Here is a 24,977-nt window from a genome sequence, read left to right on the forward strand (position 1 = left end):
AAGTACATACAAAATGTACATATTTGGAGCACAATTTTGCCACTTCCTGAAAGCATTTAAGTAATACTGCATCCCTACAAATGTCAATTATTTTATCATTTACTCACCCTCGTGTCAATCCATAAAAAGTGGGAATTTTTGAAGAATATAGAATCCTTCCTGAAAGTGAATGTGGATTGGTGCTGTCAAGATCCAAAATGACAAAAAACCACCATAAAAGTATCCATGTAATAGCTTTGTGTTACAAACAGACTAAAATGTAAGAAATAAAAGCAGTTTTTCTCTGAAAATTCCCCCCTTCACTGTAGTCATTGACGTTTGTTACAGGAAATTAAAAGTGCTATTTTTGTAGCTCATGTGACTTTTGTAGTCCATTTAAAGCTTCGATGAAGGGAAAGATTATCAGTGAATAACAAATAAAGTAGAACTATAAAACACTTTTCATTTCTAAGCTCGACATCACCAGTCTCAATTCATATTCATTATAAGATATTCTTAAAAAAAATCAACTTTTGTGTTCCACAGAAGAGAGAAAGTCATGCGCGTTTAAAAAACATGAGGGTGACAAATAAATATTTTGCAATGCAAGGTGCATTGTTTTCTTCTACATACTTTCCAATCTATTTCCTGTGAGTAGAAAAAGGCAGGCAGTTTGCTGACATTAAATGCTTTTTTAGATAAAATAGACGAAACTGAGACTGTAATTTTCTCTGTGGTCATCACTGTGAATTATTAATTTGTTGGAAATGCCATGTTAAATATAACCAGAGGTTTCACAACATTTCAACAAGACATGAATACCAATGATTCCCGGTAAGGCTCTGCAGAGCCGGGGGCCTCAGTATATCACAGAGCACCTTAAAGTTAGATTGGGCCCTGTAGCACTTTAGGGGGATATGGTTGCGTAACTGCAAACAGCCGTATTACCCCCCCCCCCCCCCCAAGACTGTTATCTAATGTGATGCCAAGCTAAGGCGAAAATGCAACTACATTTGCATATGCCCATTAGAGGCGGTCCTCTGATATCTGCACACACTTTCAAAGTGAACACATAATTTGCAGGGGTTCCTGTGTTCCTAAAGCAGTGTGAGCCAGGTGGCCATGATCTACTAATTTGTGATTAATTTATTATGCAAGTGAAAGCATCAAATTACAGGGTTTGTTTAGATAAAGTGAATAATATGATCTCAGCGTGGCGGTACTCATGAATATCCAATCAGCACGTGCAGAATGAAGCAGATTCGTCTCTAAGACTGATAGTCTGACTAGACTTCATCTCTTGCATCATTTAAAAAAAAAAAAACACTATTCTATTATTACAATTTCTTTCCATTTAAACGTTTAGCAGTAAATACTACAAGTGCAACATTCATTTTTCATTATTCTAGTTTAACTGGTTGGATTATTGCTGTGTTCATGTCATGTCGGAAATACTGTAATTCTGAATTTTTAAACTCTTTTTAAATTTTAAACAAATTTTAATGAAAGCTTTGACTTTCCTACCTGAACGTTGTGGTGTAACATAAGTAGTGCAAGGTTTTGTGCACTAAAAACAGATATAATTTATGGTGTGTTCACATCATGTCAGAATGATCTTGATTATGGGTTTCCGACTATTTAAAATTGTCATCATTGTTGAACACACACATTGAAAACAAAACTTTATGAACGTGTTCCCACTTGACTTCTGTGATGTCACACAAAAATAATTAAATAAATAAATTGAAAAAAAAATTACTTTGTTTTGTGATTAAGAATTTTTGCAATTATTACCAGCAAAGCCAAACTCGGATCCATGTTGGCATTATGAGAGTTGCCATAGAAACAAATAATTTCTAAGTCGGAGGATGTGAAGAGCTCACAACAACAGAGTTGTCATCTCCTAATTATGGTAATTCTGACACGGCATGAACCCAGCATATGTTTACTGTCATTTTGAAGTTACTTAATGAAGAAATTTTAAACATTTAGAGAACGTTTCTACTAAATAATTTTCTTATCCAATAAACAAATGATCATTTTACCCTGATCCAATATTCAGCTTGGCCTAAATTCAATTAATTGTTCAATTGGAAAACTAAATTTTCAGTATTTTGACACATGGAGACAAATTAAACAATGCACTAATAATTTTATTAACCAGTGTTTGTGTCTTGTTTTCAAGTAAAAATATCTAAACATCCTTAAAACCAGATATATTTACTGGTAACACTTTTTCAATAAGGTTCCATTCGTTGACATTAATTAATGCATTAGAAATCATGACCTAACAATGAACAATCTATTAATAACAGACTTTATTCATCTCATTAATCTCAACCAATATTAATAAATGCTGTATAATATTGTTCATTGTTAATTTATGTTGAGTAATGTTGTCAACTAATGCTAACAGATGAAACCTTATTGTAAAGTGTCATCAATTTATTTGAGAAGCAAAACCGCATACAACGTAAGGAAATGTATTCTTATTACCCCAATGGCATATACTGCAGCTTAATCTTGTTTAAACAATAAATCAAACAGAAATTACTGAGGATAATGCTTAAAACAAGAAAAAATGATGTGGCAGTAAACAATGTTGTTTCTCAAGTAAATGTGTCTTGTTAAATGATGTCTACAAGACAACAAAACTGATTGAGGAAACATTTTGTCTTAAAATAAACCAAAAAAAGAGTGAAGAAAAGTTTTGAATACTTACAACCATACCATTTAGTGACACCCAGCAATCAGGAGGGAAGTCTTGCAGGAGGGGCACCAGGAACTGAAGACAGCCGTCCCAGTGACACAGCAACAACATCATGCCAATCAGATTAAAGATTCTTACCACTGCACTCGCCAGATCATACGTCATATGGAAGATCTGAAGGAGAAAGACAAGAAAAAAAAGGTTCAGTTGTTACGTACAAGAACCCCGATTTTGGTCACAATGATATTATGGTGAACAATAGCTCAAAAAGACATCAACTTATTATAAAAAATAAGACTTACAGAAAGATCAACTTACATAAGATTAGAAAGCTGATAGATACTTTACACCAGATATGCTCCTCAAAAAAGTAGCCTTCATTTACAATTCTTAACCGTGTCCTAATAATCTGTGTTATGTTGTATCTGAATTGCTTTGTAGGCATGCAGATGAAATGTCATGCTTTTCACCTCCTTTTTGATTTATTTTGCTAATAATGCAGTGTGAATAGAGAACACAGCGGGAGGACTGCGTCTCACAGAATGACGAGTTACTGCCCTGGAGGATTCACAAAGATTACACTCAACTCCAAAACAACAGGCAACACAAGAGTGGAGAAGACATGTTATCCATTTCCTCCTACTCAAAGCCATGCTATACAATCAAGATCTGCATCAATAAAACAGCAATGAATTGGGCTGTTCTACAGTCCATATGATGTGTCAGAGGAGCGATTCTCGTTTTGCTGCAGGACACATATTTACATTGGACGCTGACCCAAGACAGTACCAACATTTATTGTACTAAAGCATATGCAAAATTATAAACATGGCATAGGTTGAATATGAAAATAGACAATTTTGTAAATTCATAAAAAACAGCAGTATTGGGATTTACCAGCCAAACACATGGAACATGCACTGGGCCAAATATTGTATTAGTTTTATAGCTAAAGTGTGTCATTTATTTAATGTTAAACTACAGTCGCCTACAGCTTGCTCACTGGGGTTATTAATACAATTATCATTTAATTATTTTTAAACACTATTAAAAAATCTTATTTTATCTAAATTACACAATGATGATTAATCGACTTTATAGACGTTACAGTTTTATCGTCTGTTAATGCTGATATTCTGTAAAGCTGCTTTGAAACGATGTGTGTTGTGAAAGGCGCTATACAAATAAAATTGACTTGACTTGACTTGACTTACTTTTTACTTTCTCCTATAGAACTATACAGACAATTATAAGCAAACAATTCATGGGTTGATCGCTCGAAGAGTGTAAACAGTTTGGCTCTTTCAAAACATTGCTTTGTTAGTTTAAGCATACCAACCAGCCTGACATAGCAAAACGAAATAGCTAAACCAATGGCGTGAGTTTGCGGTGGGACTATCTATTCAGAATTAGTTCGTTTTTTTGGCAAATCTATTTGTGGTACAGAAATTACCAGCCTAATCACATGAAGAAAAAGCAAAAAATAAAACATGACGGTGGAGGTTACAAGGTGAAATGTCCACTGAGTGGCACTAAAAGCGAATAAAATTTCAAGTTTTAAAGGTTAATGATCTAATGAATTTTAAATCAACAAAACTTACCTCCCTACACTAAATCTTAAACCTGTCAGGAAAAGAAAATGACAGATGAAAAATGTAATTGCTGAAGCAACCACATCATTTTGTGGTGCTTCTATGACACTTTCGTCTCATGTGTGAACTTGCATGCCTTCGGGACTGTACATCGGTCAGTTAAGTTGCTGTGCAATTTTATTGCACTCAAACAAGCTTGTAAATGTTGCAAATGTTAAAATGTATGCCTGTTAAATGTTAAACATGTACATAAAACGCCTTCCAAGTCGTGTGCTACAGTAAGTATTTTGATGTAATAAGATACCATTGTATTAGAAACAGAGCTGAAAGTGTTTATTAACTGATAATCTGACCTTTTACAAATTTACATTTATGCATTTGGCAGACACTTTTATCCAAAGCGACTTACAGTGCACTTATTACAGGAACAATCCCCCTGGAGCAACCTGGAGATAAGTGCCTTGCTCAAGGACACAATGGTGGCTGTGGGGCTTGAACCAGCGTCCTTCTGATTAACAGATTACCAGTTATGTGCTTAGACCACTACACCACCACCACTCCATACAAATGAGCTGTGCGAAATTGTTGTACATTTCACCAGGAACTAGAGCTGCATGCGATGAATTAAAAAAGTTTAATGCGTAAATTTTTCTTAATCTCAATTAACACATTTACAATTATTACAGCAAAAACACTTATTTGAAGGGGGAACCATTGTAATGTGTCCACCCGGAGTCATTGCACTGGAGGACACACGACAAACAACACACACACCAGACCCCTTCTACAAAGGAGCCTAGAAGCTTAGCATAAAATAGCATAATGCAGCGGTCCCATAGACATTCTATGGGGGATACTGCTAATTGTCTTTTATGCTCTCGCCTTTGATAGAGCTGTGGAGGTTATGTTAGTGAATAAAATTATCTCTGCACACACACAACAACGCTTCCATGACTAAATAATGGAGAAAGAAACTCTTAACACTATTTGATGTACAAAATAAGCCCATATAGGACTTGTGATAGAAAGTATTTTTCAGCCTATGTAAGGCCATTTTAATTACAACAGAAGCAAGTCAAGTCATAACTATCAACAAAATGCAGAATGAGACATTTCTGTCTCCAAGCGCTTTTCATTTTGAGTTTAAAGCGGTGCTCGATACTGCTGTTGACGCTCTGACGCGAATCATGAACGCAGCTTCACAATTGCGGTTGGAATGCGGATTGCCACAGTCTACCAGTCAGTTAAATATTGTGGAGTATGAGAGTTTAAGAGATTTAATGCCAATTGCAATGAAAATACAACCTATGTGTGGACTAGTTCTTTCAATTAGTCAAACTCCCACTTAGACTTTGAGAAATGATTAATGTTACTAGAATTGATGATATTTTATCGCATTTCTAAATTTATACTGTGGAAGGCTTTGTTTGGATAATGTTAAGTAAGCATTATATTGTTATATCTTTCCTAAAATGGAAATACATGCTTTTTGACAGGAAAATATGTATATATTATGTAAAATTTCAGCACTTTCAAAATCTGCAATTACTCGTGACTAACTAAAGAAATTATATGATTAATCGCGATTAAAAAAAATTTATCCACTGACAGCACTTAGTAAAATGTTTCTATGAGACCAGGTAGGCTTCAGAATAATTGTATAATTCTTGACAGCCTTTTACGTCAAGAAATGAAAGATATGTAAAGGGTTTTCTCCTCCCTATTATAAGTTGATGAGCTTATTAATTGTGATACCTTAACTATGTATCATTACGTGATTGGATGCATTTTATTATTTGCATTAAGCATCAGAATAGTTCTGCATTAAATCACTGAGTTAGAGTGACATTTTGGGGGAAAATACCGCCCAAATGCCAATACGTATATGAAATATTAGGTATTGCTACACCTACAGCAAGAGCCCCATCTGTCTTAGTAAAATGCTGGGATACTAGCATGTGTTTTGAGTTCTCAGGAGAGTAATATAGCCAGAAGCCAAGAGAGACTGAAGAAATGAGAGAAGAGAGAGAGAGAGAGAGAGAGAGAGAGAGAGAGACAAAACTGGGGACATGGCCTCAAATGATATGAGATTACATATAAACACAGCAGCCGATTAGTCATATGCAAACTACATTGTGTGCTGGCACAATAGAGACAGAGAGGGGTGAAAACCGGCTTTGAATTCCTAAAAAAATCAATTCAGACTTGGCAAGGCTTGGCAAGGCGAAAGCAAATAGCAATTTTAAATTAAGTGAAATAATGAAGAGAAATGGATAGGGAAGTGAGGGACTGTGTGTGTTTTTGTGTGTGTCATTTGCTGTTTATTCTGTGTATTAGCCCGTATGAAACTCATGACTGGGGTTCTTATATAATTAACATTCTTGCACTTCAAACTGAGACTTAACTAATCTTTTAAGAGAAATGAATCACAAAAAATAACTAATTACAAGAGAATGCCATTTACAAATATTCTTTATATTCCTTTAAAGATGGCAAAGTATTCAGTACACATGCAGAATAATGCCACATGCACGTCACGTTTGGACGTCTGTGAAAGAGTGCATCATATGCAAAGCTTTGCAGTCTATTTTAAACATCTTATTGGTTACATTTTATGAATCATTTTAGAAACAGATCTTAAAAAGGATACATATGCAATCTAAATATTGAATGTCGCATAAATATTTGTTGAATGTAGTTTTAACATTCGATTGGGATGTCTCAGTTACGTATTGTGAAAAAGCACATTGAACAGAAGTCATGGATCCATCGAAATGGGCTTATTTTATTTTTTTTTAAAGTGTGTGTTAATTACTCATGCAAGTTGTTGCCATCAACATGATCACGCAAGGAATCGACATGCTGCCTCAGAAAGTTAATGTACCCTGAAATCAACCACATTCAGCCAATTACTGATGAGCTCCATCCCCTATCAGACATTTGACATCTATTCAAGCATCATTGCATTTTTCTTTACCGTTCTGGTCCTGTGGGAATAGGAAGTAATCGTGTTCAAATAAACAATGGTTAGTGTGATTTGAAGGTTGCATTTTCGCTCTATAATTTTATTTTTACCCTGCTGACGATTAAGTTTAGGGTTGGGGATTGGGTTAGGTGGTAGGGTTAATACAATATGCAACTTTATTATATCATATACAACAAAAATGCAACTCGCTTTTGGCGCAACGCTGTGGACATTTCACCTGGAATCTGGAGCTCTCACATCCTCACACATTCCCACACATTCAACAACACTTCCAGCTTTGACCACTGAGGGCAGTGGTTCATATTTCGGTAAATGCAGACCGATTGCAGCTAAAGTACATTTGACGTACTGTTGCCGATATTCACAGTGTGATGTCTGTCACCATGAAACATCAGGTAAGACATGTCAGACATTTCCAATCATGATGAGTAAAATCATAATTACTAAAGCCTATTAATGCAATTAAATGTCAGTTACAACTTCATGTGAAATCCCACTCACTTTTAACATCATCTCTGCCAGGTTGATCATTTGGAGAATTAGCCGGTTTTGCTTGACATGAATAAAGAGACCAAACCAATTTTGTTAATCTTACAAGCTTGCATTATAATGGAATACGCTCACCATCGTTAGCGAAAGACACGGGATAAAAGGTTTCATCGACACTGCCTCCGAACAAAAACAATCTTCTCTGCTGAACCGCTCTGTGGGCACCTCGCTAATTCAGCCATCCCTCATTTACATAAAAAAAACATTCATTCACACATCTCTTCATTTCTATTCTATCCCAACCAGGTTATTTTATTACGTACCCCTGGCCAAAGAAACTCAATACGTCCCAGAAAGATCTTGACAAATGTTTTTTCCCAGCTCCAGCAGGCACAGGTTTTGCATGATAAACCCTGTATTGCAGGGATATTTCCCCTGCCAAATTAAGGTAGGATTTGAAGCAGGAGGTAATTGTTATCTATTTTTAAGTCGATAGGATTGCTTTTGCTCTCCACAAATGACTGGAATCACTAATGTGTGAATTTGATGGTGTTTTAATGTTATGGGGCTGCACGCTGCAATGATGGGTTAAATTCATTTTTTGCTCGACAAAACCCACAGTGAGACCGCACACTATTTTTGATTTACTACGAAGACGCTGAAGTGTCATTGTGGATTAACAGAACAGACTGCTGAAATTATAGGCCTATAAGCCTTTTGCTTATAGTTTGACACTTGTAGTAGGATAAATATGCAGTATAATATTCCTGCTGCAATGGAAAGTGTTGTATTTCTTTTGTCACAGACACATTTTTGTGGTTTGTAGTTTTGCTAATAAGAAAACATTATCATTAAGTCATATTACCTTGACATTTTCAACCAAGTTCATACTAAAAACAACATTTACTTTCTTAATAAATGTCTATGGTGTTTTGTGTAATTTATTTAACATATGGTACTTGCTTCAGAAATCACTTTTTACTGATCTAATCAAGGCTGCATTGGTAAAAAATTTAATATATTATTACCCAATAAAACATATCCGGCAAAATTTTATAATAAGGTTTCATTAGTTAACACGAACTAACAATAAACAGTAATTTTACAGCATTTATTAATATTGATTAGTGTTACTTCAAAATATAGTAATATATTTTTAAATAAAATATTGTGTATGTTAACCAGGGGCGAAAATTTCATCAAAATGTTGGGGGGGACAATAAACATAACAATTCTCAAGAGCAATTTTTGAAGGGGACACCAAGTTTTTGTTGTTGCCCCGTTTGAATTTGTATTATTTTATTTCTTAAACAATTATTTTAAGAATATATCATTATATTATTTACAATACACATATTTTAATGATATTTTAGGGGGGGCAACCGACCCTCCCGCGATGTCTCCATGTGTCAAAATACTGAAAATGGAGGGTTCTACTGACCAATTAAATGAATTTAGGCCAAGCAGAATATTGGATCAGGGTAAAATGATCATTTGGTAATTGCATAAGAACATGATTTACTAAAAACGTTCTCTAAATGTTTACAATTTCTTCATTAAGTAACTTCAAAATGACAGTAAACATATGCTGGGTTCATGCTGCGTCAAAATTTATGTAATTGAAGATGACAACTCTGTTGTTGTGAGCTCTTCACATCCTCCGACTTAGAAATAATTTGTTTCTATGTGGAGTTATATATGTGCCACAATTGTGTGTGCACAAGATGGTATTTTGAGTGTGCAAAATTTTATATAAAGATGAATAAATGCTGGAAATATATATTGTTCATTGTTAGTTCATTATACCTAATGCATTAACTAATGTTAACGAATGGAACTTTATTGTAAAGCGTTACCACATATCCAAACACGTTTCACACAATTGGAAATATTTGACATAATGGAAATTTAAAAAATCCAGTTAATGCTGTTTTTAAAGGTTAAGTGTGTCATTTCTGTGGCAGTACTGGCACCAAATGGAATTGCAAAAAGTTTGTTGAGTGACCCAATTCTGTAACACTGACTCTGAATAATGTTAGTTTGGGGCGGGACTATCCATTTGTTCGACCAATGACAGACAGAGAGTTTGTTAGGGAAACATTTTTTGTTTCAAAACAATCATTATTTTAGCTATATATAGAGAGAGAGTGCATCCGGAAAGTATTCACTGCGCTTCACTTTTTCCACATTTTGTTATGTTACAGCCTTATTCCAAAATTGATTATTTTTAATTATTAATTATTAATTATTTTCCTCAAAATTCTACAAACAATACCCCATAATGACAACGTGAAAGAAGTTTGTTTGAAATCTTTGCAAATTTATTAAAAATAAAAAATGGAAAAATAAAAATCACATGTATGTAAGTATTCACAGCTTTTGCTCAATACTTTGTTGAAGCACCTTTGGCACCAATTACAGCCTCAAGTCTTTTCTTGGCACACCTATTTTCAGTGTCTCCCATTCTTCTTTGCAGGACCTCTCAAGCTCCATCAGGTTGGATGGGGAGCATCAGTGCACAGCCATTTTCAGATCTCTCCAGAGATGTTCAATCGGGTTCAAGTCTAGACTCTGGCTGGGCCACTCAAGGACATACACAGAGTTGTCCTGTAGCCACTCCTTTGTTATCTTGGCTGTGTGCTTAGGGTTGTTGTCCTGTTGGAAGATAATCCTTCGCCCAGTCTGAGGTCCAGAGCGCTCTGAAGCAGGTTTTCATCAAGGATGTCTCTGTACATTGCTGCATTTATCTTTCCCTCGATCCTGACTAGTCTCCCAGTTCCTGCCGCTGAAAAACAATCCCACAGCATGATGCTGCCACCACCATGCTTCACTGTTGGGATGGTATTGGCCAGGTGATGAGCGGTGCCTTGTTTCCTCCAGACATGACGCTTGCCATTCAGGCCAAAGAGTTCAATCTTTGTTTCATCAGACCAGAGAATTTTGTTTCTCATGGTCTGAGAGTCCTTCAGGTGCCTTTTGGCAAACTCCAGGCAGGCTGTCATGTGCCTTTTACTGAGGAGTGGCTTCTGTCTGGCAGCTCTACCATACAGGACTGATTTGTGGAGTGCTGCAGAGATGGTTGTTCTACTGGAAGGTTCTCCTATCTCCACAGAGAAACGCTGGAGCGTTGTCAGAGTGACCATCGGGTTCTTGATCACCTCCCTGACTAAGGCCCTTCTCCCCCAATTGCTCAGTTTGGCCACGCGGCCAGCTCTAGAAAGAGTTCTGGTGGTTCCAAACTTCTTCCATTTACGGATGATGGAGGCCACTGTGCTCATTGGGACCTTCAATGCTGCAGAAATGTTTCTGTACCCTTCCCCAGATCTGTGCCTTGATACAATCCTGTACTGTATCGGTATTTATACAATTTAATACATTTACACAGTGAACTCTAAATTGTCTTTGAAAGAAAAACCTGTGAGCAGCAGCTCTCATTTAAAGCCATCAAAACACATTAACCTTCAAAAACATTTACATGTAACTTAATTTAATTTGACCAATTGTCACACATTATACATACATTTCTGCATATACATGGTGAAATTATTTATTTTTCACATATCCCAGCTAAGCTGGGGTCAGAGTGCAGGGTCAGCCATGATACGGCGCCCCTGGAGCAGATAGGTTCAAGGGCCTTGCTCAAGGGCCCAACAGTGGTGTCTTGGTGGTGTTGGGGCTTGAACCCACGACCTTCTGATCAGTAACCCAGAGCCTTAACCGTTGGTGGCACCACTGCCACCAACTTGCACTGTATAGATATTGTTTTTTCCAGTCCTTGTAAATACACATGATGGGACAGTTATACAATCTCAGGAAACTGCTGACATGGGAAATACCCACAAACGCATTAACCAATTTCTCCTGTAAACTGTGGCTAATTAACAGTTAAACTTTTAAGTTGCCAAGCAACTAAGTTTCGGTCCTCAGGAGAAATTTATAGATGGAGGTGATTCAGAAACTGGAAAGTTATTAAGATCACAATCCCATTTTATCCCAGCAATTAACCACAGGTTGGACCAAACCTTGGATAAAAGAGTTTGCTAAATTGCAATATCTATTTCGCCATACAATCAAATAATATGTTTAAAAGCCGTAGTTAAACCCCAAATAAAATCCTGTTTTCTGTAATCATTTACACACCCTGTTCCAAACCTGCTTGACTTTCTATTGTCTGTGGAAGACACAAAGACATTTTAAACAGAATGTTAATGCTGGTCTGTCCTGTACAATAAAAGTGAATGAGGACTGAAGTTGTCATTCTCGAACATAATGTCAAGCATCTGCTTTTGTGTTCCAAAGAAGAAAGTTTCATCCAAGATGGCGGAGAGACTATGAAAATGCTAACTATATTGTAATCAATATTACAAAATAAATTTAGTAAAAATAAATATAGTTCAATCTTATTAAAAAGGAACTGAATTTAACTTAAACGAAATAATTATTGTGTATAAAGAAAGAAAGTCATACATGATTAGAAAGACATAAGGGTGAAGAATTTTTAGTTTTGGGGTGAACTACCCCTTTAATTTATTTCAGAGTCTACATAATTGCATACTGTATAAATAAGATAAAATAAATTACAAATCTCCTTCAGGCTTGCACACTCATAACTTACACAACATGTATGTCATGTAGAGGTCAGGCACTATATGAATACAAACCAATGACATACAGCAGAGATAATTGATACTCAAGGATATTGGTGGTAGGACAAACAGCACTTGAAAGACCAAGCCACCAGCGTCAGATAAACACAACCAGGCACTGCCACAGGAAGTTGTGTATTTTTTTAAAGATCGAATACATGAGCCATTCAAGGCATTCAGCAATATTAATTATACAGGGCTAATGGCTTCATTACTGTGAACAACTAAAGCACTGATGTGAAGCATTGATGTTTTGATAATAATTTACCTTGCATCCAAGTTACATTAATTGCCCCTTTTTTTTGCACCTTTATTTATTACATTTATTTTCTGTGTGCAAAAGTGCTATATGTTTGATAGCATGTTACACAGAAAAGCGAGTAGTATTTGTCCCACATCAGTCTCCGTGAGGTGGCCCAACAAATACAGTGTCTTCATATGATTGTTAATATATTTCTAATTCATAATTTCTTTAGGGGTTAAACATTTTAAAAAGGAAAAAATGTACCTTTGTAAAGTGTGATTAATATTTGTTTTAAAGCAGCAGATGGACAGACCGATTGGAGTGGGAGGACAAGAAAAAAATCAAATGATTTTAATAAGGAGGCAAAGAGAACATGGACAGCTGAGTTAAGCACAGAGAGAGTAGAATGCCAGATCAGGCCTCAGGCACTATACACTTACTTACTATCAATTATTCTTCAGCTCACTCTCAATCTCGCTTGTTTATCTGTTTATCTGCTTCCAGTGTTGTTTGGAGGCAGATTCCTCTAGTTTATGATTTGATTGTGTATCAAGCCGTGGTTACATTCCTCTACTGTTGTGATGAGGCTGTCAGTCCCGACTGTATAAACCTCAGCGGGTTTGTAAGTTGAGTTCCATTGTGCACCAGTGCCCATGGGAAGTCTGATTAGGCTTAAGAGAGCAGTACATACCGAGGCCAAGGTCTTCCAAAGGAATACAAACAGAAGCATGCTCTTTATTTCTGTCACTTTTTGTTACTATAATAAAAAAGTACATTTTCAAAGAAAACTTGTATTAAAGAAATCAAATTGACCATGAAATCAAAATTAAAGTTTGTGACTTTTTTTAATCCCTGTTTAAGAGCTTTGATGCTTTTCACAAATATACACATTTAAAATTTACAGGGCCCTATTTTAAGAAAGCTATCGCTAAGTGCAGCACTATGCCATAAGTCATAAGTGCAAAGTCAAGTTTAAATATAAACATAATAATAATAATTGGAAAATAAGCCATGACCTATTGATAGTCATAGAGCAGTTGCAGCCCACAGTCTTTCTCTTCCAGGAAAACAGATATGAAATGTTGATGACTCATCCTGCACTACACAGATTTTGGTCCAATCAAATGCTCTCTAGAATGAGAATGTCCCTCCCCCTAATACCACCAGCAACTGACTAGCAATTAGCTAATAAAGTTTGGAATGGAATACTATCATGCTAGTCTTACTATTTCTGCCATATATACTGTAGATATGTCATTTAAAACTCAGTTCGGGAATTATTATTTTTTTTTTTATTTGATCAGAAATGTCAACACAGTGCTCATTAGAAGATTTCATGGGGTCTTAAACCACCACTATAATCGAAAAAATTAAATGCTTACTAAACTTAGTACACTATTCAAAGGAGATCCTATATTAATTGATTGCAATTTTACAGTAGTAAATATACTGTAGTAGCTATGGTATATTCCGTAACAAAAAAAATACCATGGTATACCATGATATACAATGGTACTGAATGATTATCGTATTCATTTAAAGTACCTTTATATTTACATAGTCAAAGGTACTTCAAAGAATAACATGGTATCACTAAGGCACATGTCCAAAACGTCTTGGTTAAATGCATAACCTCGGTTCCCTGAGATGAAGTGAATGAGACCTTGCCTGCTAACGCATATGGGGAGTGTCCTTCCACACAACCTAGTTGAAACCTCTCTAAAATAATGCCAATATTCTAATATTGGCTATGGTGTTAGAGCCCCGCCTTCTTAGGCATGCAGCTGTCTGCTATAAAAGCAGGTGCGCAAACACCATTCCTCAGAATTTTCTGACTGAGGGACGAGCACATCGCTCACACCTCAGAAGAACTCAGAGTCTTGTAGTGCAGCCAGCATTCGCAATGTCTCAGTCTCTTTGTCTCAGGATACTGAGGTTACGTACATAACCGAGACAATACCATATGACTCAGTACACTTGACATTGCGTGCTAACACATATGGGGAACAGAATCCCATCACACAGTGACCGACATGAGTATGCCGCAAATATGAATCTCACAAAAAAAAAAAAAATGTAAAGCTCTCAGAATTAATATGAACTATAGCCATATAGTATGAATTAACCCCTTCACGAACCCAGTCAGGAAGGGAGTTAATACATAATGAAAATGCTTGTGACTATATGGTAAATTACAATGGCCTGAATGCAGGTGGTTGTGTAAAATGATGGGGAGTCAGTACTTAAGGGGAGGGGCATAAGTATATGTTTGGCAAACAAAATACCAAGTGCTCTAAACAGAGAGGACTTGTGAAGAGAGGTTAGGTCAAGGTTGTAAAGCCTTGCAAATAAGTTTTGAGAAGATCATCCTGCTGCAAATAATATGTCTTGTAAAGACACCTTTCGTCCATGTCCATGAGGAGGCCATGACTCTAGTTGAGTGTGCTTTACCACCAATTGGGCAAATCTTACCCTACGACTCATAAGCCAGGGCAAACACATAGATGGGGCAGTGGTTGCTCAGTGGTTGAGGCTCAGGGTTACTGACCAGAAGGTCGGGGGTTCAAGCCCCAGCACCACCAAGATGCCACTGTTGGGCCCTTGAGCAAGGTACTTAACTCCAGGTTGCTCTGGGGGGATTGTCCCTGTAATAAGTGCATTGTAAGTCACTTAAAAGCTTCAGCCAAATTTATGCATTTGTCAGCCAAATGCATAAATGCATAAATGTAAATGTAATGCAAACGCATCAACGATCCAGTGAGAAAGTCTTTGCTTGAGATGGACATTCCTTTCGTTCGTCCTCCATAGCACACAAAGAGCTGATCAGACAGTCTGAACTGGTGCCTGCACAGGGGATAACAAATGCAAGGATTGTTCCTCATCCCAATTAAATGGAGAAGGGAAGAATGCTTGAAGTTGAACCACCTGTGCTCCTAAGCCCATTGTTAGAACCTTAGGCCCTTTTCTGGATTTGACAGTGGCTTTTGAAAGACCGGGGCCAAACTCTAGATATGAATTGTTAATTTATAGTGCATGTAAGTCACCGACCCTTTTTACTGAGGCCAGACACAGCAGTAGTGCACTCTTAATGGAGAGCATGCGATAATCAAAAAGTCCAAAGGCTTGAAGGGGGGCCCTGAGAGCACATTTAGGACCAAAGTTAGGTCCCAAGTCGGTACTGTAGCCAGCCGATGTGGATTTAATTGTCTTGCTCCTCTAAGGAACTTTATGATTAAATCATGCATGCCTATAGTGCCGCTGGCTTCAGGTGCGTGATACGCAGATATAGTTGCCACATAAACTTTGAACATTGACGGAGTGAGATTTACAATATCGGAATAAAAAGCTCTCAAAGCCAGATAGACAGCCAGTAGCTCTTGGCAGCTGACATGTCACAGCCGTTTCACACCTGTTTCCAGGTGTCGAAATTCGGGTGTCCATAACACAGCACCCCAACCTGTATTTGATGCATTTGTGGTTAGCACTTTCTTTCTGAAAACTTGACCCAGCATAACACCCTGCTGGTAGAAGGCTGGTGCTGTTCATGGTGCTAAAGCAGCCAGACAGTGGTGAGTTACCACAATGCACATGAAAACTTAATGACTTCAGTGGTAATGTTTTTTTAGTTTGAACTGAAACAGACAACAAAGAATGGTCTGTACACGCTCGTTCATGAAGTGCACACGCACACTCCTAAAAAGTTTTTTACGTAGATTTACTGGCTGGGTAAAAGTGTACTTTTTGCCAGTTGAAATTAGACCAGATTTTCCATATGGCAGAGCAGAAAGTCTCTGTGTTTGCTCAGTAGTGCCTTTGATTGACTAGTAATAACCAATCGCTAAGGTAATTCAAAACACACACAATGTTAATTTTCAATGGTTATCATTTTGTTAACATGCAGGGAGCCAGAGACAGACTGAAGGACTTTAAATTGATACGCAGTTACCTCAAACACAAATTTAAAAAGCCGCCTGTAATGCAGTGCAATTGGTACATGAAGTACGCATCCTTCAGATCTGTTGATGAAAATCAGTCCTGAGGATGGATGTGCGATAAGATCTGTTTCTGAGTTAACATTTTGAATGGGCGTGTCATGAGCGCACGATTCAAGTGTCACAGAACTAGAATGGGCCAAAGCCCGCTGTCCTTCTCCAGAAATGGCTGTAAATCCCGCTGTGTGTGTCGCAATCTGTGCATGAAACACAGGCATATCGTGTGATTGTTGTTAACACCAGCTCTGACATGCCCGTGAAGACTTGCCATTTATTCGTAAATGGAACAGCAGGCTTATTAATTCATATGAAACAACCTCTATAGCATTCTTTGCAAGAAGATTGTGTATTTCGGCATGTAACACTGGAGCGACTTCGGACGGAACCGTGGAAGACAGAACACCACTGAAACGTGGCGGCCTGGCCGGGCTGGAGCTCGTCACGCACATAATGTATCCGTACAGATGCATGGCATGGAGATTGAGGGGCTCGTGGGGCATGTCCTGCTCGATCTCGCAACTCCACTCGGGTAACACAGAAAAGGCTGTTGGGAGGGCGTGGGAAGCTAAATCATCCCTCAGAACGAGGGTGATTCGTGAGCGCAACTCAGTCTGTCTCCATGAGAGCTGCGTGGGCGCAACCCAGACAGAGAATGCAGCTCTCATGCTGATCTGATGGCAGGATGTGCCTCTCGCACAAGGAACACTTATGCAAAAACATCTTTAAAAAGATGTGAACACGTAAGCGACTAATTTAGATTATATGTATATAGTAAATTCTAGAGACTGTTGTGTGAGAAAATCCCAGGAGATCGGCAGTTACAGAAATACTCAAATCATCTCCATCATCTCCTTAAACCCATCTGACACCAACAATCATGCCAAGGTACAAATCCCTGAGATCACATTTTTCCCCATTCTGATGGTTGATGTGAACATTATCTGAAGCTCCTAACCTGTATCTACATGATTTTATGCACTGCACTGTCACCACACGATTGGCTGATTAGATAATCGCATGGATGACTGCTGGTGCCAGACGGGCTGGTTTGAGTATTTTCAAACACAACAGTCTCTAGAATTTACTCCGAATGGTGCCTAAAACAAAAAACATCCAGTGAGCGGCAGTTCTGTGGACGGAAATGCCTTGTTGGTGAGAGAGGTGAACAGAGAATGGCCAGACTGGATTGAACTGACAAAGTCTACGGTAACTCAGATAACCACTCTGTACAATTGTGGTGAGAAGAAAATGATCTCAAAATGCTATTCTGAGATTCGTGTTAGTGCAGTTTAAAAACATGGAAATACCATGGTATATTTTGCTAAATTTTGCTAAAGTATGTTGGCAAAAACTATGGCTACCATGGTATTGTTTTGTAAGGACTATCTATCACCCTCTGACTCCATACTCTCTTTCTCATGTTTTCTTCTCTATTTGTCTTCGTCCTCTTGACCTCCTTCTGTATCTCCACGCTCATTCTCTCAGTCTCTCTCCTCCCACTGCTGTCTCTGGGAATGGGCTCCAGCTGCAGTGATACAGTAGGCTTCTGTAACTCTATTAATCCACCTTGTTAGAGATACTGTAGCAGTGTACAGTTCAGCAGGGCTAAAATTAGCCGACGGCTTCGAGGCCTGATGTTTCAGAGATCCCTGACCCTCCATCACCATTCCAGCACTATCTCACCACACACACACACACACACACACACACACACACACACACACACACACACACACACACACACACACACACACACACACACACACACACACACACACACACACACACACACACACACACACACTGAGTACATGCTAGTTCACTCACTCCACACCAAAAACATATGTACCATAACAGACTATATTTGTACCTACATCCAAAAGGACACATGCTCCGTGCAAAATCCTTGTGAGCTGCCAACCAAGAGAGTATTTTAGACATCATAGCCAGTGTTGGGTGTGACACGTTACAAGTAATCAGATTACTTTTTCAAGTAATGAGTAAAATAATGCAATAAAATAATTTTTATTTTAGACCATAATATTGTAGCTACTTCTTAAAGGGGTCATATAATGGTACATGCACTTTTTCAAGTTGATTGTACTGAAATGTGTGTTGGCTGTGCCTGTACACAACCATCCTATTATGATAAAAATCCATCCAGTGTTTTTGTTTAAATCTCCTTATATATTTTCCCCTGCCTCAAATCGAGCCATCACATGGTCGGACGCCCCTCCCAGGATTGTTGATTGACAGCAGTGTTTCAACACAGACCCGCCCTCGCTCGTGAGCGAGCTGTCAATCATAGTCTGTCATCATTGTTGATACACTGGAGCAGAATGGCGCCTAAGCGATTGTGGTGTTCTGTTCTTCGGTGTAATAACGAACACAGCAGTCATTTTGATGTTCCTAAATCTGAACCGCTGAAGACGCAGTGGCTGAGTTTTGTTTACGATGGGAATATTCCTCACGAGCAACATCAATGCGTTCATGTTTGCGCGAATCATTTTTCACCAGACTGCTTTATAAACGAGGGTCAGTATAAAGCTGGTTTTGCTAAGAAGGGGCAGGGTGACCAAAGCTCATTATCATTTAAAGTCATATGCACTGAAATGGCGTGCTGAAAGCAGAGCTGTTTTTGAGGAGGTAAAATTAGTGTTTTCTTAAAATACTAATGAGAATTTTTAATAAAAGTATATTACAAAGTTTTCATTTAGACCCTAAAGATTCATATTAACTTGTACAAAAATGGCATTATATGACCCCTTTAAATAAAGTAACGCGTTGCTTTTGTACACCTCTACATTCACTGTATTGCAAGAAATCAGGTTTAATGCAAATTTTGGGAAGGAGATGTAGTGCATGATGGGCATTGTATTTCTATAGAGTGAGGCCAGAGACTATTTAGCAGAGATGAGTCACTTCTATTTAAATGAATGGGAGATATTGGCATGCCCAACCTAGAAGCTCTAGCACCCAACAGTCAATGCACGTAGAAAGGAAGTCCCGCCTTGCAGGTAAAAGAGCGAATCCCCTTTTAGATACAGATATTGTCTGTCAATCAACTTGCTAGCGTGCATGCGCATTAGCTATTCAAACTCACGTAATTCAAGCTACTCTTTTACGTAATATGAGGTCAACATTCGGTTGAGTGGGGCAGTGGTGGCTCAGTGGTTATGGGGCATTATGGGGCAGTGGTTGGCTCAGTGGTTATGGGGCAGTGGTGGCTCAGTGGTTGAAGCTCAGGGTTACTGACCAGAAGGTTGGGGGTTCAAGCCCCCAGCACCACCAAGATGCCACTGTTGGGCCCTTGAGCAAGGCACTTAACTCCAAGTTGCTCCGGGGGGATTGTCCCTGTAATAAGTGCACTGTAAGTTGCTTTGGATAAAAGCGTCTGCCAAATGCATAAATGTAAATGTAAATGAGTGAAATGCGATTGATTCATGCGTTAATGCACACTGCATTAAAAAAAATCAGTAAACATGTTTAGGCAGAGGGATTATAAGACTAGTCTTCCACTGGCCATGGGGGAAATGGCCAGGGGGAAATACTTGCTCAATTCATTGACTTATGCAGCCGAACTGCTCTGTGTTACAGCTCCCGTAACTTGGAAGAATGGGATGAGAAAAGCTATGGATCAGTTGCTCCGAGCAACGTTCTACATCAATTGTGTATGCAGAGAAAATGTCTTCATTTCTAAAAAGATTCTACATGTTTTATAATAAACAAGTAGTTTCATTCTTGAAACAAGCCATTTTAATGACCTGGAATTGTTAAAAACAATTCCATTCAAGCTGTGCCATTGAAGATGTATGCGATCAACCAGTGGCGTCTGTACGCACCGTGGATCAACTCAAAACAAGCGTGCACTGAGATGACTCAAGTGAAAAAAATTATTTTATTAACAGTCACATTCCTTGAACACGTTAGGCTGGCATTCCCAACTGAAATTTATCCTGACTTTTGAAAAACATCTTAAGTTGCCTCTGACATTGTCGATGGGCACAGCACATGATGGCATGTGATGAAGGTTCAAGTGTTGGACTTTGCTTCTTTAGGTAAGACAGTGGTAATTCTTCATTATTCATATTGGCTGCTATGTTGATGAAAAAACAAATCATGCATATTCATGTTTTTGATTCTTTATTATAAATATGACAGAAAGACCTACTTTCTAAATATCGGTTTGTTTACTATGTTGTTTTGACATGAGTGTTGTGCAGTAGCTAACATGACCTGTAATGACTCTTGCAAGCAATGCATGACTTATTTGTATGGAATGCATATCATAGGAATGTAACGAAAGTAATGTAACGCTTTACTTTCCATAAAAATGTACTTTTTAATTAATAAAGTTTAATTCTAATGAGTTATTTTTAAAAGTAACGTTACCCATCACTGATCATAGCCAGTAAAGATTTAGTAAGTAAAATTCAATTTTGGTTATGATGCTGCCTTTGTAGATAGTAGACAGCAAGGCAGATCATTAAGGTTTGGAACATAGCCAATACATGCACCCTACAGTCACAAACCCACATTGTACTGTGTACCATTAGACAAGCAGTTCTAACCACAAACTGCTTATGCGCTACAACATAAATATTCAAAGAGACTCTCTCAGTCAGATGCACACACACACACACACACACATAGTAGCGATTTTAAAGTTTACAAACAGCTCATTCAGAATTAAAAAAGTCAGAACAGATTAAAAGAAAAAAACAACAACAACTGACTAACAGGAAGACACACGTTAACCTATTTGCATTGCTAATTTTTCACAGTACTAGATGGATACAGAGCGACCCTGACAGAATGCTATTCGTCAACTAAACATAACTGAAAACATAACACAATGCAGGAAAGAAGATTGTGTGGAAGAGCGATTGCAACTATGATCAAAACAGCATTAGCGTTGCTAACGTTTAACTCTGTTGGGGCATAAACATGTTTTGTGAAACTACAGACTCTCTGGTTTTAACCACTGCAAAACTGGTATTCTCCAAGGTTATGTCCTAAAATAATTATTTGAGACAGTATTTATTTATTGTTTTTGTTCTTATTGTATTTGTACATTAACTCAGTCATGCACAGTATAACACAATATAAATATATAGTAATATATACAGTAATATTCAGTACAATCAAATCATATAAAGGAGGAATCCAGCAAAAAATGCTACATTTATCACTATGTGTTGCAATGCATGAAGCCAACACTGGCATTGTTTCAACACAAGTATGATATTACTACCATTGACTGATGTCAAATTTTTCCATTTCACAATCAATGCATACTGTGACAATAGAACATTAAACACATTTGAATGCTGACATTGCTTTCTGTCACTCTAAACTGACGTTGTGCATGACCTTTATTAAAGGTTATCAAGGATTAACAGGGACTAATTCACCAGGATTAAAATCCAGAACTGGACTCATTACAATAAAGGATGAGAGGATGTAAAAAAAAAAAAAATCTACAGCAGAATGTTTTATTTTTTATTTTCTATTTTATTTAACTTCACAGCCATGCTTAACAATTCTGAATATTTTTTTTTAAACTTTTTTGTATGTTTTTAGTTAGCTTTTTAGTTAGGTTTTAAATGATAAAACAATAGATATTGACATTTAAAAAATTACACCTGTGTGAACCTGCTGGGAACTGACATCATACATCCACCAAAAAAAAACAAAGAAAAAATAGCAAAGAAAACTGCAGATGCCACTAGGTTTGATATTTAGTTTTCTTATGTAATGGCATTTGTAAATTTTTAAGTGTGTCTTCAGCATCCAAATACTTTTTTCGGGGTCACTGTGCAAAAATATAATCTAATATATTATGATATTCTTGAAACACATGAATCACAAAATAGTACAACATCATGTTAACATTTTCAGCATCATGCAGCCGTGTTTGGTTTACCGAGTTCAGGGTAAGATGCGTCTTAACAACCTAACAAGCTAAATGAAGTATAAGAGCTTTGTGCAGAAGAGGAAATGTGACTCACTGAGTTGCTTTGAGGGGTTTTTACTGTTCCAGAAGAAGTAGACTTCTTACAGTGTGCCTGGCAAACTGCTGCATGGAAATGACATCATCACAAGTATGGGCCTGTGAACCGGACCCCCGAGGGGTGGCAGAGAATGAGCCAAAACTTTCAGCGCAGCCTCACTACATGTCATTAAATCTTCTGATTCAGCCTGTTACGGAGTAATTTAGCACTTTCACGTCCTACTCAACACAACCTGACAGTCGTCTAAGAGAGCAGAGGGCCAAACGGTGGCCTGCTGTCAGTGAAATATGTGTGAAAATACAGAAAAAAAAGCAAGGATAAGGGATTTATATGAGAGAGTGGGAACAGAGAGAGAAGTCTGGATGCATATGGACTGAGAAAAAGCATCAAAACCAAAGTATAAAGAAAGTATAATGACGTGAAAAAATGTAAATGGAAGTAAATATTTTTGCCCATGTTTAATCATCGTAAATCAGTCAGCGCCTATCCCAAAGTCTGATAAAAAAAATAAATGCTAATGATATCTAGACACATATCAGCTAGACCGATTAATTGGCCTTTTAGAAATTGTCATATCGGTCAATAAGCATAACCACAATGCATACATTTATTATGCATGAACATAAAGCAAATGATAGTACTAAAGCCCAGGTGCTACTGCAAAGTGGAGGCTGTTTTATCTGATGAGTCCCTGCTATAATTTACTGACTAGAGACATAATTAATTCAAGCTAAGGGAACAATCGATGAAAACATTGGTTAGTTTCACCGGTGTGTGTACAGGGGGATTGAAGACTCATCCCTGCCATCTCTGTTTTACCGCAGAGCAGAAAAAAACATCTGACACTTCCATTACTGAAGTTCAAAAGCTTTGTGGAGAGAGAATGCCACTTATACAAAGGTCACTTCACCATCTTACACCCATAGAATAAAAGGAATTTCTTTCTTCAAAAACACAGAGAAGGTGTGCAAAAGTTCATGGGTTGTCAGAGCCTCTAGATTCAGTGTGCTGAAATGTGGGACTTCCTGCTGAATTCTAATGTATCCGATCATGCAGGACTGGAAGAGGGCATGACTTTTATCTTGATTTTAAGCCTAATTGTAAACATTACATCTTTCACAGTAATCTACGGCTTCCACATCCAGCTCACACAAAAATGGAAGTTATGTCATTGTTTACTCTTTGTTTACTCATGTAGTTCCAAAACCCATGTACCCCCCACCTCAATCCCATTCACAAATGTCCATCTGTGATGTATTCCAAGGTTCTTTTATTCAGTGTTGTTGTAATATTATAATGCTAAATGTTTGATACTTGGAATTTGTTATTTTCTTTTTACAGATCAGCTATAATGAGAAAAATATCACATGGACAGACATTATTCTTTAATCTTTTATGCATTAGTGGTTCTACCACTTTCCTATAAGCCACAGCATGTTGGCATTTATGGCCTTTCTGAAATGATCTTTTGTTTGTTTTATTGTTTTTATTATATAACCAACATAAAAGCTGGACATCACAACTTAATTCAATCCAAATCTGTTTCTCAATCTCTGCCTCCATGGACATATGTAATATTTAATAATATTGCTAAAGTAAGATCACTATTACTTTTTGCATATACTTATTATTAGGTATTTGAACAATCCCCTAACCCTACATATTAACTTTGGCGTGTCACAGATCAACTTTGACTCTTCCCACACTGTTGGTGCTACAGACGTGAATAATACCTCAAATTGTGTGGCTTGTTAAAGTGAGGTGTAATATTACTCTTTTAAGTGATCAGACTTAGAATTTTTGCCTAGGGGACAATAAAACTAATTGAAAAATCCCATAGACTTAACTAAGGGAGGTAGCTGAGCCATATTTAGGGACCAGCATATCACTGATTTTCTGCCAGTAAGCAATCACCTAGCAACAACCACAACACCCTAGCGACCACCGAGAAAAAAACTCTAGTAACATCCTAACAACGAATCAGGCCACTTAACATACTAAAAACCACCCACAACTCCCTAGAAACCACTTAGCAGCACCCTAGCAACCAACCAGAATAACCTACCAATGGCCTAACAACCACTCAGACGATTAAACACATTTAAAACCACAAAAAATACCATAACAATGCCCACGCAACCACCCACAACACCCCAGCAATGGCCGAATAACCACTCAGACCACTAAACACACTAAAAACCACCCACAACTCCCTAGCAACCATCTAGTGATGCCCTAACAGCCACGCAGAACACCATAGCAATGGTCTAACAATGACTCAGACCACTAAACACACTACAAACCACCCACAACACCCTTGCAATG

The 24,977-nt window shown here is 37.7% G+C and overlaps 1 protein-coding gene across 2 annotated transcripts in view; it reads right to left on the minus strand.

Annotated features, from left to right (window-relative positions):
- LOC127627671 (potassium/sodium hyperpolarization-activated cyclic nucleotide-gated channel 1) overlaps positions 1–24,977 on the minus strand; it is a 133,725-nt gene that overhangs the window by 59,494 nt on the left and 49,254 nt on the right. For both annotated transcript variants that reach the window (XM_052104155.1, XM_052104156.1), the window contains exon 3: positions 2,702–2,863. In XM_052104155.1, the coding sequence (XP_051960115.1) occupies positions 2,702–2,863 (162 nt within the window). The remainder of the gene's footprint in view (positions 1–2,701; positions 2,864–24,977) is intronic.

This window comes from Xyrauchen texanus, chromosome 34 (genome assembly GCF_025860055.1).
Source record: "Xyrauchen texanus isolate HMW12.3.18 chromosome 34, RBS_HiC_50CHRs, whole genome shotgun sequence".
Lineage (NCBI taxonomy): Eukaryota > Metazoa > Chordata > Actinopteri > Cypriniformes > Catostomidae > Xyrauchen > Xyrauchen texanus.